Source organism: Diorhabda carinulata, chromosome 1, assembly GCF_026250575.1.
Source record: "Diorhabda carinulata isolate Delta chromosome 1, icDioCari1.1, whole genome shotgun sequence".
Taxonomy (NCBI): Eukaryota; Metazoa; Arthropoda; class Insecta; order Coleoptera; family Chrysomelidae; genus Diorhabda; species Diorhabda carinulata.
In genome coordinates this window covers 16,999,980-17,022,286 of record NC_079460.1, presented here as the reverse complement: position 1 = coordinate 17,022,286, position 22,307 = coordinate 16,999,980, and the positions used below count along the sequence as shown (strand labels likewise).

The window sequence follows — 22,307 nt, the reverse complement described above, 5'->3', positions numbered from 1 at the left end:
TGATGAAAGTCCATCACGAGTAACTATTTTCCGCTTGTATAGCAAAATTAAAAGGGGATGAATATCACTTGATAATGAGGTACATGCTGCTAGGCTCTTTCACTTACAGTTCCAAATCCAAGATGCGTTTATGAAGCAATTAAGGTTTTGAATCCGCAACATTTAATTCAATTCTACATGATCTTCTTCAGTATGCAGTTTTCTTCTGTTGTACAGGATTATTGAGAGCATTTAAGGTTGTACTGTCACTTGCAAACTGCTACACCACAAAATGTATACTTTCATTTCTTGAATTAATATTCGCCGGTTACTGTTACTTTATAGAAATGCATCGTCACATAGTGCACAACAAAAAATTTATATTTCACGTGGAAATGATGTAACATTCATGTTCTTCGCCCTAATCCCCTGATTTTGCCACTTGTTATCTCTGGTTATTCTTCAACTGTCGAAGTTTCACTACAGATAAGGAAATAGATGAAGAAATTCATTCATTTTTTTAGTCCATTCCCAGAAGACTGGTTTCAAGAGTTTAAATTGTGAAAGGTTTGGTTACAAAAGTTCACGTTTTCTTGTGTCTCAAAATATATAGCGTCAGTCAGTGGTTACAAACCTCTCCTTGCAACTCCGAGCCATTGGTGATATTAACATCTACAAAAAGATTTATATAATGGCCGCATCATTCTACAGGTCAGATTTATAGGCTAATGGATGATGTAAATCGACCTTTTTGTCGATATGCCAATGGCTGACAATTGGAAGGAGAGGGTGGAACTACTGATCAGCTTCGACAGTATCACGTCTCATCAGAGCAGATCAGCACCCTTCGTTCGGACTAACTTCAAAATATTTTCCGAGCTTTTGAATTCTTATGTATTCATCGTCTGGGACTGAAATTATGGTCAAATATAATATAAGTAATATGTATAAATGTATAACAATAATCAAATTTTATTTACAATAATTAATTAAGATTGCCGGTGATTTTTTATGTTAATAAAACTTGTAAAAATTTTTAAACTCATAGAATTCAAAATTTAATCTCAAAATTAATGTTGATAGAAATATTTATTAATTGAAATATTGATTCTGGTTACTATAGTAATTTTCATTAATTTTTGATTGGTTAGATTTTGAATGACGTTGAATTTTTATAGGTTAGATGAGGATAAGTTTTAGTGAATGATGTTTAATATTGATTGGTAAATTTATGGATAATATATTCATTATATTAATATTCATATTCTAGCCAATGAATATTTTGGTGTTTCCTTGCCACATTCCCAATAAAAAACTACTCATAATATAGCTGGCAAAGACTTCTTCACAGTTCACAATATATATATATATATATATATATATATATATATATATATATATATATATATATATTTTGAGAGAAAGAAAACATCAATGAACTTTTGTAACGGAAGCTTTGACAACTTAAAAGCTTGAAACCAGTCATCACTAGGAATGGTCTAAAAAAATGATTGATTTTTATAATGTAAGTAGAATTTAAAAAGAGATCTTAATTTAAATACATTTTGTTATCTTTATAAACGTTATCAACAATTTTATCAAAAAGGTTAATAAATACATTCATTTCACTTAAAAACGTCAAAATAAAAATTTATGTAATGTATTTGCAGATGTATTTAATAACGTTTCAGTTCTATTTTTTAAACATTATAAAAGAGATAGAAGCATTAGAATCTTGTGCAATATTTTTGTGAGGTAGTATTTTTCATAAATTTTGACGTTGAAGGTAAAATTCTTGTTGTGTTAGACTAAAAAGAAATATCGAAATAAATACGTGACAAGGAAATAGTTAATTAGTGAGAATATACAATTAGTAAGTATTAATTTTATATTTTTTCAATGATAACTACATATTAGATTGAATAGATAATAAAAAACCAATATGGCATTAGGTCATTGCTCCAACAGTATTAAGAGTTGATTTATTAATTTATTACCACATAAATACATATATAGTTCCCCACGGATCCCTACTTTGCCAACAACTTTATTTCTTCTTACTAAATTTGAACGATATTATCTAATTATGATTAGTCTTATCTGGCACTGATATGTACCAGTATATGATATACGATACACCAAGGTTGTACATAGACTTTGACTAATTTGAAAGATTGATAATGTTTATATGTTTACCTTGTGTTTCTAGAGAATCTTTTATGATTGCATATAATATACGGATGGTACATTTTCATCCAAGTATTGGAGTTTGCATATTCTAGAGTATTTTTTGTTATGTTCTATCAAAAAATTCATGTTCCTGAAAACATTCATCAATATCTTTTCTAGCTTCATCTTAAATGTGAGTAATGTTAAGGAATACGATTTTTGGGCGTACATATTGTAGTTTTAAGAATTTATTTTGAGTTGTTTCGAAAAATAAGTGGTGTGGAAAAGATCGGAGAGGTATTTAAACATCTGATACGCAACAAACTTTGAAAAAGTACAGCTAAATGGTAACAAAATTATTATTTTAGTTATTACTACACAACACGAAATTGAAAAAAGTAACAGATAGTTTTTTTAAATATTCTCACTCAAATTTTATATCAAATTATTATGAAAAGTGCTGAAGGTATACAGAGATTGTTTTCATCATATTAATATTACTTACTTAATCCAGATGTCTTCCTATTTTTTCAGACTTCATGGATGCTGTGTTTCCATTCTTTCCAATCTTGTGTCTTGTTCTATTTCCTTGATTTTCTAATGCTATCTTAATTTCTTCTGTCCACCTCCTCCTCTTTCTTCTTTCCTTTTTTTTCTGTAAGTTCGTGCTTTACATATCTTCCGTATTAATAGTTCTTCTCTATGTTCTAATAATATGGCCAAACAATCTTAATTGTCCTTCTTTAATTTAGTTTTAAAATGATTTTAAGTTAAAATTTTCTCTTGTAATGTTCCATACATTGATTAAATGTCTTTGTTTCTTAGAAATCTCATTTTTATACTTTATTTTGCTTTTCTGTTTCTGTGTGAGTTTTCATATCTCTGATCTATATCAATATGGATATAGCTTATTTTTTATATAGTCCTGTTTTGTTTTTGTATCGCCTTTTTAGCTAGAAACTGTATATCCATTAGTTAATAATCTTTCTTTTCTTATTCAGCATCTGCAGACTACCATGTCATTTGCGTATAATATTTTAATGTCCAGTGTCTGACTCTAATCTATTTCATTTGTATTTTGGTTCTTTTTTATTTCTTCATAATAATGGGCTTAGTATACATCCTTGCTTTATTATTTTTGTTGTTTAGAATCTACTTAATACCTTTTGCCTGGTATTAATATTATATGGTATATTTGACCTTTGACTCTCTTAATTCGTACAGAAAATTAAATGCATTTTCATATACTCTACAAGTTAATATAACCAGGAGCCAAGCATTTTTTCGATTTGGATCAATATTGCTCATTCCCTATCCAGCTTTTCTATTATACGAGGATTGTGCTAGAAGTACCTGGCCTTAGCTAGAGATGGCGGTATTTGCTTGAAACATATTGGAAAGTACCCATTCATGGAAAAAAATTGGTCGGCATTATATGATATAATATTTTTATTTGAAAAGCGTTAGCCCAACCAATAGAAAAGTTGAACTAGATTCTACTCTGAGTGAGACTTCTACTTCTTAATTAACGGTACAATATTGGGTAGCGGAGTTTAAACTAAGACGTACGACCTGCGAAGACCATTATCGTACTTGTCGACCAAATGAAATGTTGAAAAAAATTCACAAAGCGGTACTGGATGATTGTCGACTAAAGTGCGCGAACTAACAGACATAGTAAACATTTCACAAAGTGTGGTATACCGCATATTAACTGAGAATTTGGACATGAGAAAGCTGTGCACAAGATGGGTGCCGCGTATGCTCACAATGGAACAAAAACAGCATCGTGGAGATGTTTCCATCGAATGTATGGCAATGTTTCACAGAAATAAAATCGAAATCTTCCGCCTTCGCATAACCATAGATGAAACGTGGGTCCATCACTTTACACCCTAAACAGAAGGACAATGAAAACAACGAACCGGCGCCAAAGAAGGCAAAAACCGTTCCATCTGCAGATAAGGTCAAGGCGCCAGTTTTTGTTTATTAGGGTGCACGTGGGATAATTTCCATTGACTATTTTCAAAAAGGAAAAACTATCATCTTCGAGTATTATGCGAACTTATTGCAACGTTTCAACGAAGAAATCAAGTAAAAACGACCGCATTTGGCCAAGACAATGCACCAGCTCACATATCCGTTGCTGCAATGTCCAAAATTAATTAATTAAAGTTTGAATTGCAACCTCACGCACCCTATTCGCAAGATTTAACCCCCTCGGATAATTTTCTGTTCCTTGAAAAAAAGGCTCGGTGATCAAAGATTTTCAAACAATGAAGAGATGATGTCGGCAGTTGAGGGCTATTTTGAGGAGCTTGACGATTTTTATTATAAAAAGGGTATGGAGCTAAAAGATTATGTAGAAAACTAAATATATTTTTTTCAATATTTTTGTGTTTTTTTTAGGCCAGGTATTTCTGGAACCATCTGCGTATATTACTGAAATGTTCATAAAATGTAAATAAAAAAATCATGAAAAAATCTCTTCAATACGGTCCTGTCTTTAATAAAATCACCTTAAATGAACTAAAATTACTTTTGATTGGGGCGCGTTTGTTTACTTTCTTTTGTGAAATTTGTTGTTTATCATCTCATATATTTGACAATTAACCCAAATCAACTTATCCAAGGGGAATTGAAATTTAAATTTAACATATTTGCAAGCTATAATCACCCCATATTATAGGCTATTATTAAAATCACTTTTTATTAGTATCTCCCATTATTTTTCTAAATGTGATTCGACCTAATAACGATTGTTTATTGGAATCTTTGAGGTCTTTTCTTGATTGACGTATTTTCATAATAAAATAGATTTTACAAATATACGCCTTTACACGTAAATAAATTAACACGCTAATAAATCTTTTCCGACTTTTCAGGTGCCAATTACAAAATCCTGTTATCTGGTAATTAAATGTACAAAAAACAATTGAAGTGACCGATGCCCCATCCACGTTTTTGGTGTGCTCTTGCACTTGAAATAAGACAAGCGCACCCGCGGCACCGCACAGGTACTTTGTACAGGTAGTCGAGTCTTTGAAAATCGTTCAACAGTTTCACTATTGCATGGAATGTGACCGGTTGTGTAGTGCGCCTACTATTCATTCGATCTATACGTCCTCCGAACAGTACAGCCTCACCGTGGGTTGTAAATTAAAGTTTCAAAACACTTTCACTAGCACTTGGTGTCTGTACACGTTTTTTACCCCGATAATAAAAGTCTCAATTCAAAAATACCCGCGTATTTTAGAAAAAAATGATAAAATATATTCTTTGTTAGATCGAGTTATTGTTTTTCATCTTAAAGTTGTAAACAACGTGCTATTATGTAAAAACAGTGTTTGAACATAGTTTAAATAAAGGTAGGCGTTATGGCCAGGTGTGGTAGTGGACGAATGTAATTTTTACTTGTTTATTGGAAATATTTAATACTATGGATGAAGACGACGTTACTGTACGAGTGGGTGTCAGGTAAGAATTTTTTTATTCAATTATCAAAATACTTTGCAGCCCTTTTTTTCCACATTAACATTAGGCTGTTAAATTTCCTGTTATTGATCATTTCTTTTATTGCTCATCTTCCTTGTTACGTCCAATAATAACAAAATTTATTGGGTTTATTCACCTAGATCTATTATTATCACGTCGGTAATACTTACGCACAGCATATTTACTAGAGCATACAATTTTCAAATAATAATATCTAATAACCATATTTTTTCATATTCACAACAGGTGGTTTAAATTTCAGTTCAATAATTAAACCAATTGTCACATTCATAAACGTTACCTCAATATTATGATAATGCTAATGAGTGTAATTATTTTATTTAAATTGATTGTTTTGTCCAGAAAACGAACAAACCTGTGGTAGGTATAACAGACATGTATTACTGAGACAGCCGTTTTGGCTTGTTAAAACATAATTAGGCATGAAGTGGAACGAGAAAGTTTATACAGTAAGACTAGAGGAAGCATTACAGAGCTATTTGGATTTGTAGATCAAATTCTGAATCGTATCTCACCCGATCCATTTTATCATAATGTATATTTGAATGATCAAAAAGACGCAATTAATTTTTTCTCCTCCCTGTATTGTAAACGACGCATGTTAACACTGTTTCGGAGGATGTAAGTAACAATTACCTAAAAGCTATCGATTACCCTTGATGACGGGTTTCAACCTCCCTTGTGTAGACAGGCAGCCTTAGAAGAATATTCACATCGAAAGAGGTATCCATATGTACGAAAGTTCGAATTTAGAAGACAATTTTGATACCCACCCTAACATACGCCTATGAAACCTGGATAATGACGAACAGATCTAAAGAGAAATTGGAAATCTGGTAGAAAAAAATACTAAGAAGAATTTTTGGAGGAAATCAGACAGGATTAGTATGGGAGAGAAGATCAAACCATAAAATTTACAAACTTTTTAATGAGTCACCAATCAGCGCGCTTATAAAAACGACTGTTGAAACAAGTTGCATGGAAGATACCAGAAGACAAATTTATTCTTCAGTTTTCTAACAATTCATGTAATTCTAATCGCGGGTATTACTCCCTTTACTACGACGAAGGGCTCTAACCCTGTCAGGCATAGAAGAAATTAATTCTGGACTAGGACTAGCACTAGGAGGAGGATGTCGACGTCTAACATGCCTCCTTAAATTATCCCACAAATGCTCTATGGAATTTATACCGGGAGATCGTGCAGCCAGTCCAGAACTGTCATTCCCACTTGCTTCAAGTATTCGGTAACAATTCTGGCGGTATGTGGACGAGCATTATTCTTCATTAAAATGAATCCCTCACCAATAAACGGAGCAACTGGGATCACAGCGTCTAGGAGGACTTCCTCGATGTACATCCGAGCAGTTAGAGTTCCATTATTTATGAAAATCAGGTCAGTCCGGGCGTGGAAATTACTTCACCCCAAACCATAACTGATCTCCTTTCAAAAAGTCGTGATTCACGAATGGAACATTGAGAAAATCGCTCCCCTGGTTAGGTTAGGTAAAACAGTTGCCCATTGCTTCAGAGTCCAATGAGAATACTGATCGGCAAATAATCGACTTTCTCTTTGATGCCTTTCCAGGAGTTGGGGGTCTGTCGCGGGTCGCCTTGATAGGATTTCATGCTCCCTCAGTCTCCACCGCACTGTGTCTGCACTTAAACGTGTTTTTTCGAGCAACTTCAAGTCTTTCCCGAACTTCATGAGCCGTTAAATGTCGGTCTCTCTCACTGCCATCCGTCCTATCGTAACTACCAGTCTCACGGAGACTGGAGACGCCACTCCAAGCGTTTCGGGCCATATACCGTAAGATCCGGCCTTCTCTGGTCGAGGCATCAGCTCGGGCTATGTCAACATTTGAAAGAACATATTTATTAATCACAGAAATGGCTTGGTTAATAAATTAAAGATGTTTAAATGTGCGAAAAACTACTTACAGTTTAGAATAGGTCCGACAGGTAAATCAATTTCAAGACAAAAAGTCAAAACTGTTCACTAATCCTGAAGGGATTAATTCAATGGACTTAGACCCTACATTCTCTGTAATAACTAGAATACCCACAAAAACAAACACATTGCTAAAAATTAGCTTTTAATATAAGAGAAATATGAAGTGTCCGTTTTTTTTTGCTATCGACCTTGGTTCGTAATAATTTATACCATATAACACGTGTTTATTGTTTACTTAAAAAATACCCTTTATTCATTAAGTTTCTACTACAAACATAGGAAGTATCAATAATGTTCAATTAACAATGATTCATAAAAACTTCGTAGATAATATTAAGTAATCTGAATATTGATAGAAACATTATTCAAAAACATTTGGATGAATGTTTTTTCGTTTTCTCTGTATTCGAATGGAATGCTCTGGCTCCACAATTTCTCTATTGTTATATTGTATAAAATAAAATATCCATTTTATTGTTACATATATCAAGAATTTGATTTTCTCTCAATTTCTGATAATATGCTGTCAGCTTGACGTTGTTGATAAAATAACAATACTTATGATTCTATAGCAACTAATCAAAAATGTCCATAATTTCGTGCGAAAAATTAAATTAATAGAAATCCAAAAGTTAATTCTAGAAGAGGAATGTCATCGTTCATGACTGGTAAATGTCATCCCTTATAATATGGGATTTACATTAAAAAGTACATTTCTGCATTGAATTCTAGCTGTGAATTTTCGTTAATCTTCGCATGTAATACCAAACAAATCTATGTTAATTTCTTAATGATGGTTTACCAGTTACTTCTGAAACTTCTGCAGCAACTTCATTCTTGAAATTATTTCTATCATCATTTGTCTTCGGTATGTTGTACTACTTAAACTTATACTTTAAGCTTTTGTGAGAAGTTTTCTTTTACAATTTTACATTGTTCAGAGTTCAGCCACAATATTATTACTTGGTTAAAATCCATTCAAATGAAAATAAAGGAAACATGGTGATGTAAATATGAAGTATTTTATCACTATTACAAATTGAACTTAATAGTTTAATCATTTCGTGCTGTTGTAAATTAAGGTATAAACTATCTACTATTAAAGATAGCTTAAAACATTTCTTGGTATTCCCCCTTAGGTTGCAATGATATTTTAATCATTAAAAAGTAAAAGTACGCGGATAAAAAAGTATAAACATTTCAGTTATACTCTCAATTTGACAGTGTTATACGAGACTCATGTTTAAAGTCAAAAAAAATTGCACATCTTTATCGCACATCCTGCAAAATGACAGTTCAAGGTCGTCTATTCTTAGCCAGTGTTAGATATATAGTAAAACTGTTTCGTTATCACTTTGTGTCATTCAGTGCTCCCGTAAACTTTGAAATTCAGTTTTTAAATTCTCGTCCTGCTGAAATTCATTTGCAGTTTGCTAAAGTCTATTGTGAAAATGTGATGACGGATGCAAATATGTAAATGTTGTAGGGAAGAACAAATGCTCAGGATGAAGACGTGACACAAAAAGTTGTTTAGGAATACCGCCTAAACATGCGCTCCATTATTGACGAAATGTATGCTGTTGATAAAAGAAGACACAAAAAGGATGGTGACGAGCTTATAAGTCACACCGAGACCGGTGATGAAACGTGGGTGATTTACTACAATCCAGAGAGTAAACTTCAAACTGGGCATGACCACGAAAATTCAAACAAGAAAATTAAATACGAAAAATTAGGGCATCGGTTTTTTGAGAAAGAAAAGGCGTTCTTCTGTTAGACTGTTTGTCAAAAAGATTATCAGTGAATACTATGAAACGTGCTTGAAGCTTAGGTGTGCTCGGCTTCACGTTTCCACGCTGAACTTCATCTGCGCATGCTTTTTATTAAGAAATATTGCGTCTTGCATTGCATTGAATGTTGTCTAGCATCATATTAGCAGCCTCAAGTGAAATAAACAATATAAAAGTGGTCAGTGAATAACTTGCTCATAATTTGTCGACGCAACATGGAACATATTTAAAAAACAAATTTTTCTCTTTCACTGACAATGTAATATTGTCCCAGAACCTCAAAAAAATACCATGCTGTATTATGAATATTTTTTTACAATTTCCCACTATTTTATAGGATTGAAAACGTTATAGTGTTCGCTAAGAAATAATTCTTTCTTCGTGAATGGCGAGATACAGTTGTTCTAACTACAAAAGGACAAGTTTCAGTATACACTTTCCATTCCCTCACGGTCTATGAACTTTTGTTGTTTAACTCAAATTATAATCCGTTATTTTATGGAATAATGGCTATACTTGTTGCAAGATAGTTGTAATTCAGTATATTTACCTCAGTGATGCATGACACATTTCAACAAACAACCCCTTATTATTTTCACTGAGTGAAACGAACCTATATAATTTAAAAAAATCTAGTTTTCACATTTCTTGGTTTCATTATTTACGGAGAAAAAAAAAACAACCGAAAGCAATGTATTTATTTTCTCACATTACACGAAACAAAAATCTACAAAAAATTCATGTGTAGAAAAAGTTATAATGATTTCGTTGATAATGAAAAATTTTTACAAGAATGAAGAATCTGGAATTGTGCATAAACAATAAACAACTTGTATAATCTACGGTTATAAGTTTTTTGTAAAAATTGTTTACTTGAATTCGTAATGAATATTATACCATTGATGATCGGTTCTTAAATCCCGACGTTAAATAAATATATGGTCAAGGTCATTTTAATACTTGAGGATTAAGGCATTACGTGAATGGTTCCATTAACACGCTTCCGTTTAATTATTAAAATACATCTGCGATCAGGTATTATATTGAGATATGAAGACGCTTTTAAAAAAATTTATATAGAGCACAAAATATAACAATATAGATAGGTTCCATTGTTTCGATTTATTTTTTGCTTTATCTTAATTCAAATATTTATTGTATATATTTTAACTATGCCATTGACATCTGAACATTCTTTGAATGTGTCGACAAGAAAAAATACTTCATTTGAAAATACAATATATATATATATATATATATATATATATATATATATATATATATATATATATATATATATATATATATATCGATCAAAGCCAAAGTTTTTTATAAAAGTCTTGATATCGTAAGATTTAAAAACCTACAATAATCGTACAATGAAAGTATAGGAGTAATTTTCAGAAGACTTACGCAGTTCATGGAGAAATGATACTCACATTACTCACTATTATTAAATAAATAGAATGAATCTGCAAAAAATGAGAGAAGAATGCAAAAACGGCATCAATTCAGAGCCCATATATAAGAATGTCATTATGTTCAAAAGAGTGTAAGTTTGACGGTGCAAATAATCAAACCGTGAAGCTCAACACGTTATTTGATATGTAATATTGCTAATGTAGAAATTGTGCATATTTCTTAGTTGAAATTGATGTATACATTAGGCGAAATCGGCCTCATGTTGGAAAATCCTGATTTAAGCAAGTAAGAAACTGTTTCGTCTAGTTACAGAATCATAAGCTAATGCAGAAACTATTTTATACGTGAAACTTGTAGAAGCGAGGACGTGATTTCCTTAAAGCTATCTCAGATACTGGAGTTCATGAGTACTGAAAAGCCAGCTGTAAATGTTTAAGCGAGCTATTTTGGAGTCTACTATAAAATTTTTTGGAAAACTATATATTTGCATGAGAAGAATTTCCGATGTAAAATAGTATTGAAAGCTAGTAAATTTGACTTTGTATATACAAAACATATCGAGCTAGATCTGTGTAATATGATGTTTTTACTATGCTGGCTTCATGATTAGTAATGGCGTATAAAATCTATACTTGAATCAACTAGATCTGGATTATGTTCTCAAAATGAATGTAAACCCAAAGTTAAATTAAGTGATTACAAATAGCTGACATGTAAACAACTCTAGCATGTTATAAGCTAGGATAGTAATATATTTTACCAACTTGCTGTCTTACCTTTAACACGATGAGATCCGGTGCGGCCGACGACTTTTTTTAACCTAACCTAACCAAACCTACTCCACGGCCCAAGGCTGTATTTAATAGTGTTTTACAGTTTAGTTGGACCTATACTTAGCCCATTTGATTTTTTTTCATGATCTTCAAATCCATTGTAAAACAAAAAATATTACTTTTCATATTTTTAATTTGTGCTACCTTTACATTACCTTGATCTTATATAAGACTTTTCAAAAAACATCGTACGTTTTTGTACACTTCACATGAAAGCATAAATCATCCTTCAAAGGATAAGGAAGCAAACAAAATTTTTTTTTCCATACTTCAAATAGAGTGTACCTTCAAAGAAATATAATGAAAAGATTTGTTCCCAATAAAAAATGCAAAAAATGATGTTTTTTGTGTGCGGTCCATAGGACCTCTCTGGGCCCTGGGGAAAGTTTTAGTGGTAAACTTTCCCTCGTGCCCAAAGCGGATTGCACACAAAAAACATTAATTTTTCGCACTTTCAAATAAATTTTTTCTTTATTCTTCTTTGGATCCACAACTTATATGGAGTGTAAAAATAAAAAAAAAATATGATCACAGCGGAAAACTTATCAATTTTAGTTGGGGCTCAACGTGTTAAAAACTAACCTCGTGTATCTTGAATATAATGGATGATGAGAAATCTTTTAAACTGTCTTACTTTGAAATGAAAATTAATTTCTTTACTATCGAAAGAAGAAAAATATAAAGCATCACTAATCCGATATGCGTTTTCAAAGACTCTGATTCAACACCATATGTTCGTATAGCTCCTTGTAGAAAGAGATTTTTCAATAATGCGTCTGATGGTGGACCATTAAAAGATTAAATACATTGTATTAGAAGGTTTTTGAAAGAGCCATTTGCAGAACCAAAATGAACATAAGCTATGATCATTGGAAACATTTAAAATACTATTTAAATACTTTTATGTAATAAATAAAGTATTTTGTCATTCTTTGATGATTTCAAGAATTTTACTTAATGCTATTTTATAACTAATTGATGATTATATATTGCGTAATTGTTAATAATATTTCATGCTATAATATTTCATGGCGTAGCGATTTCATTTTTTCAAATTAACAACAAATATGTTAATCAAACATATAAATATTGACTGCCTCAATAATTTCAAAATGTTAGTATTTGCTGACGAAAATTGGATTTTTCTTTCAAATTAAATGATGACAATGCAAACATATTCTAAGTAATCAAGGCTTCGAATATGATTACACAATTTTTAAACATAGCAAACAGGTTTTCAAGATACGTAGGATGTCAATTAAAGAAAAGTATTTCAAATCGGTAATAGCTAGATATAGCGATTCAACACTATCACGTAATACTAAATAATAAGTTGTCGATTTTTTTTTAGTTTACTTATAATTAAACATTAAGTATTCTTGTTGAGTTATAAACATGTAAATAATAATTTTCAGTTTAAAAAGGTGGTGCGTGTAATAGTGTATTATTTTGTTTCAAGCGAACACTGTAAACTTCCGGGAAGAATACACCTCTAATAAAAATACACAAGTCGTAATTTAAAGATTTCTTTAATCTGGTAAACGAAAAAATAGAATTCTACTCTGAGATATAACACTCTTTCTAATAAGTCGTCGAGATATTGTTTTATTTCGGTCAGTAAAGAGCAAAATTGCTAATACTCGTAGAGTTTAAGAAATACAATACTCTGGTCGAGATTTTGTTGACAACAAGGTTTAAGGTCATGGTTCGCTCTGAATTATTGGAATTTGAAACTTAATATCGAATCTTGAGTGTATTACGTGCACTAAAGTTACTGATAAAGCATATTAAAAAGACGAGTCAAACCTGATAATGCCTTTTCTGGCGACGAACTTGTTTCATTATTATTTCAAAGGTCAATTTTGCTTATGATAGATATATTATAGAATAAATCAATTTTTTTAGTTCAAATGATATTATTTCGTTTTGATTAAACAATGTCTCACGCAAAAAGCACCATATTAAATTTAAAATATTTTTCGTTGGTTTTTTTTCAATCTCGTAGCTGAAATTGGACTAGAATAATTTATTTTAATGGGATTTTAGATGGAGACATGCTCTAACGAAGTAATCAATAAACCAATATTCTTTCTCTCAAGGTAATTTTTAATATACGTTTTCAGTAGTCGTTGGTTATTATTATTATTGAACATTATCTGATTTTTAAAATTGGTTATGGTTTTCGGTTGAGATAAATACAATATGGGTTAGGGCAGATTTCGTGAGAATAAAATAATTTATAATTAAAACAAATTGAATTCAAATAAAATATTTATTAATAAATTTTTTACAACAATGTTTTTAAGTACATCTACCAGGTGACCGGCGCCTGGTCATATCTTAGGAGCGAATTATATTACATCTTCAGGGGAAAATACTATTAAGCAAAAGGGAAGGAAAGATTTTTTGTAGTTATAATCACAGGGCACGAAGATGTCGGGTATCATAGATGAAACTGCGGCAGGTCTGCTAACCCGGACAGCCACCGGTTCTGTGAAATTAGAGCCGACAATATTTTTTCATTTCTAGTATTAGTTGAATCATATTAAAAGATGCTTTTTCGATTACCTATAGAGATAACGGCATGAACTAACACGATTTGTTTATCTTCAGTAGTATTTCTCCAAAGTGATTTTGTCTTTTAATCACTTCTCTTTTTCCATTATTTAGTCATGATATACAACTGTTTTTATAAGGTGATCACACGATAACTTGTGTAAGTTTTCTTTTCAATGCAGTTCACTTTTGCCTCTAATAGCGTCGTCACTATTATTTATGTTATTTTCATTGTTTTCATCACTGTTTCATTCTATTATTCCTTAGCAACCAATGTTTATTGGTTTTCCAATGTAGGTAATATAATAGATAACGTTCAGGTAAATATAACATCAGATGAATAGTTAAAAGTGAAACATATATTTGCTATAAAAAAATTAACTCAAATCAGAAGACTTGCAATTTCTAAGAAATAGCTTTTAACCTCATGCTCCCATATTACAAAAATATTCATCTCTTCTTGATCTGTAATTTAAATATGATTATGATATTGAAATTATCAAATGTTGTAATATTTGTTGGTAAATAGAGCGATATTGAATCTTTATGATCCTTACTCCATCATAATTTTCCTTTACAGAAAGCAAATATATTTTGGTAAATATTAAGTCGACGTTATTACTATTTCCACTGATAACAAAGTTTATAGCTTGTTTACTATTTGTACAAGGAGTGTTTTCAGTTAATTGCGTATCTAATTAAGGTAATAGAATAATGATCACTTTGTAATTAATTGTAGATATCACTCAGGTTTCAGTCACTTATGTCATATGAAACTATAGTCCATTCATTTGGCGGGCGAAGCAATTTACTGTACCAAAATGGTGGCACAGGGTGGCTCCCTCTAAAATAAAATATATATCCGGTTTATTAAGGAGGCGGGACATTGAATAAATTAATTCTAAATGATGATTAAAGTTTTAAACAATAGGTTATCTAAAGAATATTTCCCGATTTTATTAGTAGATGGTGTTGATGGCAAAAACTATTTGTTCAATTGAGCAAATTTTATGCACGCTTTGCAGGTGGTATTTGAGGTTATATTTCTGTGAAATGAGTGAAATTTTTGAAAATAAACGCTATTTAATGGTTTTCCATTATAGAAAAGAGTATAGTGCAAACAAATTTGTGCTGCTTTCGTTGAGAATTCTGTAACTGATCGTATCGTACGAAATTGGTTTAAACATTTCAGTGGTGGAAATAAGACTGTAAAAGATTTGCTTGCTAATTTTTAAAATTTCAATTATCGAGTTATTGTCTCCAGAGACTCATCTAAAAGGATTAGTCTTCCATTAGATTGAATTCAATGATAGTTATCGTGACGTGTTTAATCGTGTAGTGTTCAGTAAAAAACAATAATAAATTTGTGCTTTTAAAATAAAGCGACAAAGTATTTTTAGTTCGATAATTACTCTCAAGTTTATTTTTATCCGAAGGAACACACATTTGATGTGTTTTTTATTCGCTTAGTTTGGAACCGGAAAAGTAAAATGAAGTAAAAAATAATCGCTGTTACATAAAACACGTAATGTTACATTGACCTCGAATTGTTGGAACCACCTTATAAAGTAATTATTGGTTATATTTTCGAATAAATTGTAGTAAATTTCGTTTTTTCCACTTTCTAGTAACCTGAAATAGAAATTAATATCTACTATCTACATGACAATTCAACTAACCGAAGTTTATTTCATGTGACGCAATTAATTGGGTTGGGATTCATAAATTTTAGATTTAAAATTGATTTCTACATGCGAAGGTGTAGTGTGGTCGAAATAAAAAAAATTTAGAACCAACTGTTATTTAAATTCCAATGAGGTCACTTCTGGGTCATTTGAGGACTGTATCTATGATTATGACTAATTCTTGAATATACTTTCAAAGGTGCAATTGATGAATTAATTGAGCTTCTAATTTGACCTTAACCTGAAAGTTGTTAGAGTGTAGTTAGTTTTTGAAGATAAATCTTATAGATTTTAGGTCTCTTTCAATTGAAAATTGTCAATAAAAGTGACTAATTTCATACCTGGTGAAAAACTCTCTTGCATACCTAGGTATGCTTTCAAAGTTACAGTTATTTAAAAGTTGCTAGAGAGTAGTTAGTTAGGCCTTATCGGATTAAATTATTAACCAATCGATGATAATGACTAATTTCCCACCACGTGAAAACTTCGTTTGTATCCCTGGATATTACCTAATATTGTCATTTTTTTCAACTAAAAGTTGTTAGAGTGTAGTTATTTGGGCCTCAGCTGAATAATTTTATGGACGCTAGTCTTAGGGTCGAGAAATAGCATAATAATTAAGCTTCGATAACTACTTAAACTTACTTTATATACATAAATACCAACAAAACAATATACCCAAAAATGGGTCTTCTTCGTTATACCACCACCACCAAAATAATAATAAGAAGCTTGATCCACCTTATCAATCTGCCCTCTCGACAGGTAATGAAACTAGGTGAATTCTTTCTATTAAATCGGAAGTCTCAACTCTGCACCGAATTATATCCAAACCGGATAAAGATTATTCACCCCTCAACCTCGCATCGCCAGAATCTGACTTAAACATAGTATTGGACACCGAGAAGCTGGAAAAGCGGTAACGAAAGGTACTACACGGTAGACATCATCATGACCTCAACCAACCGCATGTTGACAAGGAAGCTTCAAGCAAATGGCTTACTAGCAGCAATCTCTTTTCATGATGGCTATCCAGGAGCAAGTTATTAACACGAATAACTACAAGAAAAATAGTATTGAGGATCCGAACACTCAATCTGACAAATGCAGAAAGTGCCAACAAACATCAGGGACCATCCAACATATAACATCTGCTTGTAGTGCGTTAGCTAATACCGACTATCTTCATCGGAATAACCAAGTGTGCAACATCATCCACCAGAAACTGGCCAACAAGTTCGGTCTTCTTAATATGTATACACCGTATTACAAGTAACAGCCGCAGAAGGTGCTAGAAAATGCCATTTTTAGACTCTACTGCGATAAGTCCATTATCACCGATAGACAGGTGTCGAATAACATACCTGACATCGTAGTGGTTGATAGAAGAGTCAATTCAGTCCTTCTTGTCGACGTAGCCATTCCGAACACTCATAACGTTCTCAACAAATACCAGGAGGAATTAGCGAAATATGCGGATCTCGCAATTGAGATTAAACAGATGTGGCACGGCGAAAGTGTGGAAATAGTCCCAGTTATTATGTCAGCAACTGACGTCGTGCCTAATACCCTGCAAGATAGCATCGCCAAACTGGGATTTTCAAAAAACACCTTCGCCGATATCCAGAAGGCTGTAATATTGAATACTTGATATACAGTGTCAAAGTTTATTGTGTTAACTGATCGTCAAATGCTTTTAATACTTTGTATCCAGGATAGGTGAATAATACCGGCTCTAAGCTGAGTAGTGCATAAGTCTTTCACATAATAATAATATTAATAATAATAATAACGACGAAATACAGTGTTTTAGAAGAAAAGCAATTAAAATTAAGGCGGAAAACGCAAAAAAATTATATTTTCAAAAAATTCTACATACATAATCCCATAAACATCACGTGATAATCATAAAATTCATTTATGAAACATATATGTAAATAAAAGTATATAATATTTTTCACAAACCTAACCTAACCTAACTTAACCTAACCTAACCTAACCTAACCTAACCTAACCTTACCTACCTTACCCTCTCCGTCTGGGTTCATAAAAGTATGTTGGTTTCCCTAAAACGTGTACTGGGTTTATACGAGATAATTAAATTAATTGCATGCTGTTAGGACATTAAGGAGGTTATAGAATAAAGGTGACTTGGAATTCCCAAGAGAAGGTAACTTAGAATACCCTGGGTCAGTCAGGGGCTGAAGGATTATTGTTTTATTGTTGGGGGAAATATGTACATGTATAAAGTGTTTTTAAATGCGAGGGCACATGGCGTGGTCGCAATCAATTCTTAAGTTATCGATAAGAATGACTTATTTTCTACTGGTCGAAAAACTCGCTCGCTTACATGGGTATATATTTAAAGTTTACAATTTATTTATTACTTAAATTTTCACTTTGTCAGGCTTTATTGGAGCCGATCCTTAAGCTATCAATAATGAAACGTCTGCTTATTCGACTAAGTTAGTATTTTTTTACTGGAAACAATAACTTGAGAAAAAAATAAAACTGGAATTATTCTGAGGGGTTGAGAAACGATAAGTTAACGCCATGTAAAAGATATGAATGAAATTTTTGTACAGAAAAATCTCATGAGTAATCGGGATAGCGTAGGCTATGATTTATTTATTGATTTTTCTTTGACAAAAGCGAATTTGATCAAATTTCATTTCGCTAATGTAGTTTTCGTGTTTTATGACAAAATTTGATTAATATTTTGAACACGTTAAAAATAAATCAAATTGAATTGGGTTTCTAAAAATTTGTTACTGAAATCTGAATTATTTTGATCATAACTAACGTGATTTCTATATGTTTTATTCTTAGTATCCATGATTAGATATTTTAGATTCAGTGGTGAAATTTCCATTTATAATTATAAAACGTTTATTTGAACAAACTGTTAAAACAATCTCAAAAAGATCATAAATATGTGATCGTATTTGATGTTTTCTTATTCGGCACTGGCTTCTTCGGGCCACACATAGGAAAGCAATCAAAGCTTTAAATAAGACAAATCTGATATAGATAGATTTCGTTAATAGCTTCTCGATTGAATGTTTTGTTTAAGAGCACATATTGTTGTCTGTAATGGTCTAATTAATGAAATTTCAATTAACAATTTATTCAATGACTGATAATTTCCTGTTATACATACATAGTTTGCTCTCCTCCAATAAAAAAACGGGTATTTACCTGTAATAACCTCTGAGTAGGTAGTTGATGAACCCAAACAACTAGTACAGGTAAGTACTTAGGGTGCCTGAAATACTTACGTAGATATTGTTCATGCAAAATAATAGTATAATGCCGGTCATCAAATAGCGAAAATCTTTATCTTTACAAAAAGAGATAAGAGACCCCCTGAATAGTAATCAATTTGTCCAGGTCCGCATTACAATATTTAATTTTCAGAATCAGTCAATCATTTAAAAGTATAGATAAACAACATAACACTAAACATTGATCCCTTGGAATCTAAATAAAACCGGTTACTGAATACTATTACTACGAATAGTATTGAGAAAATAACGAATGTAAATAGTGTGTTATACATAATTCGAAATATTAACGTTCAAATTATTCTTAAATAACAGTTTTGTGAACGTGAAAGTATATGGCAACTGTGACTTCAAGATCAACCAACAACAAGTCGATTTGCAGCTTGGGTAAATGTCCTACTAGAGAACTATAGCGTTGCACCGAGAAAGCCCAAAAAGTTCAAAAGAGACGGCAACATCTATCAATAGATGATCAAAAAGTGATTTTATCTGTTTTTAAACGACTTTGTAGTCTAGGAATGTCCAAAGGAGGTGCTATCCAGTAAAAATGTTTCTGACTAATACTTCTCTGAATACATTCTACATAATTGTAAAGTAAAGTGTGGAAATGAGACGAAAAAGGAATGTTTCAGGACTTTTTTTTAAATAAAACCTGATAGGTTAACTCTAGTATGCGAAATAATGCCAAAGTTTCAAGGTATTCTTGTAGAACTGAAAAGGAAACATATCCGTCAAGTATGTTCGGTACGAACACAGGAAAGATTTATAAAAACAAACAAAAAACAGTAATGTAAAGTATTCGTTTGACAAAGTGGAGACACGAATACAAATGATAAATAGAAATGTAAAACTAAGGCACTCCATTTCAGAAGTAAACGCATATGCATATTATATTGCGGTGTGTAGCAAGGTTGGGTGAATGGTGCATTATTATTAATTTTTAAGTATGTTAAGGATAGCTCTTTAGATTACCGTCAAGATATTTATCCATCTCGGGTCTTGGGTCAAAGAAAAACTGGTATTACTTATAATAAGCAAACAGTGTACTCGAGGTAGATAACGCTTTGTATAATTCACCACAAATTCGTGAAATTTCAACTAAATATTTTTCCAAAGCCGACATGCAGGAGTTTCTACTTGAACAAGATGTATATTTCGAAAAGCATTATACAAAGAAGCAACTCATAGAGATTTTAGGAACAAAAATAGTTGCCAAAGGATGTTCTATAGAAGAAATGGCTAAGAAGAATTGTCACGCTGATCTAAGATTACCTACGTACTACTGTGTTTTGAATCTAATCGAAGTAATATGTTCCCGACCAAAAAGACTAGGCAAGAACTAATAACACTTCACCCAAAAATTCGTCCTATGTTGTTGAGCTGATAATGAAAGAATGAAAATTAGTGAATGTACATTAGCACCGAGAATTGAAGAAATGCGATAAATCATGTAAACCAATATGTGCAACATGCACCAGTTGTAAATAGAGTTGTTATTGATTCAAACTACAGTGATTATGAGGAAGATTACTGTGATGCTAGAGATTTAGAATAATTGTATTGTAGTATATGTATTATAAATGAAGACAGGGAAAAAGTTGGGTAAGTCCCAAGTTCAGAATTTCCAAGGAAATTGTCATAGCTATGAAGTTAAAAAGTTATTCCCCAGTATGATTTTACTGTTATAAAATATTCACCGTATTCTCTCTATATTATGGCAACAAAAACATGAAACATGGTCTCAATATGTATATTTGCCAAATATTTTTAGCTCTATTACTTTCACTTTTATCTATGTATTTAATTTTACTGAGATTCAATTCACTTGTTATATTAAGTACAACTCTGTAGAATTGATCCTTATCTACGTTTGTAAGGCGTTTATAGTTTTACAAAATGAGAACATGATTTTCGCTTGATGACCGGCATTACACATTGCAGCCGTTTGATTAAACTAATATCCAATGCTGTGGAGAATTCTTTTACAGATGAATTTTAAATACTAACGGTTACACAATGGTAGAGTCACACAGTTTAAGAATGTGGCGACAAAGTTATTTATTCTTCCCATTATTTAGACACTGTTTTATCAATTTTTTATACATAAAAATCGGCCACCTGCCACAACGTTTTTACGTTTTTTATGCTGCCTTTAAGACACTTTTTCAATGCGTTGAGTACATAATAATCAGAAGGACTCTAGTCTAATCAGTAGCGAAGATGCTGGATTTGAATTTACGTAAAACCTCTCCTATTATTACACTAGTGAAAGGGTGCGCTTTTCCTGCAGAAGCACCCCAGAACTTAACAGGACGTAACGTTTTGGTGGATCTTTTAGTTTCTTCAATGTAAGTCAGTAATCTTCGGAACCGATTGTTATAACACGGGAATTCAATAGCAAGATCCTTGAGCATCCTAAAAGACAGCAACCATTAGTTTTCTCTCTGAGAAAGTTTCTTCAGTCGGGCTGAAGAATCAGTGTGACTCCATGCTATAGACTGTTCTGTCTTGGCATGACATGTGCTACGCTTCAACAGTCATCATTCTGTTCAAGTTCTTCTCAACCGTGCGGTATCGAGAAAGAAAGACAACAGAACTTCGAATTTTTTTCTGGGCATTAAGGTGACTTTCTCATAAAAAATGTAAAGTAAGAACAATCTAGATCAAGAGGAAATAGAAAATTAACAACTTCAGCAGTTAGAACTACCCCATATCTTGAACACTTTTGAAAGTAATGAGAATAATAGATCAGCTGAGTATCCCAGTACCACAACAAAAAAAGCTACAATAGATCTTTCAGGGTTGCAGGGTAAATGACACCCTTAACTATACATACATAAGTATAGGGATGATCATTATATAATAGACAGTTATATTTTGAGAAGTATCATAGGGATAAAGTATTAGGAATATTAAACAAGAAGTTTGAATTTTATATAAGTAGATACACATAATAAGGCGAGGACAAAAAAGTTATGAACAAATATTAAATTATAAGAGACACACTAGTCTTGAAAATTATTTCTTAAAATTTTTTAATGTCAAATGTGATACTATTACTGAAACTTATTCGAATGTCCATATTCTCTCATGTAAATTTAAACACTAATCGCTTTTTG

The 22,307-nt window shown here is 31.8% G+C and overlaps 1 protein-coding gene across 1 annotated transcript in view; it reads left to right on the top strand.

Moving 5' to 3' along the window:
• Positions 1–1,632: 1,632 nt before the first annotated feature.
• LOC130891858 (kinesin-like protein KIF21B) overlaps positions 1,633–22,307 on the top strand; it is a 68,527-nt gene continuing 47,852 nt past the window's right edge. The window contains exons 1-2 of the mRNA XM_057796910.1: positions 1,633–1,852; positions 5,034–5,625. Of these exons, the coding sequence (XP_057652893.1) occupies positions 5,588–5,625 (38 nt within the window). The 5' untranslated portion in view covers positions 1,633–1,852; positions 5,034–5,587. The remainder of the gene's footprint in view (positions 1,853–5,033; positions 5,626–22,307) is intronic.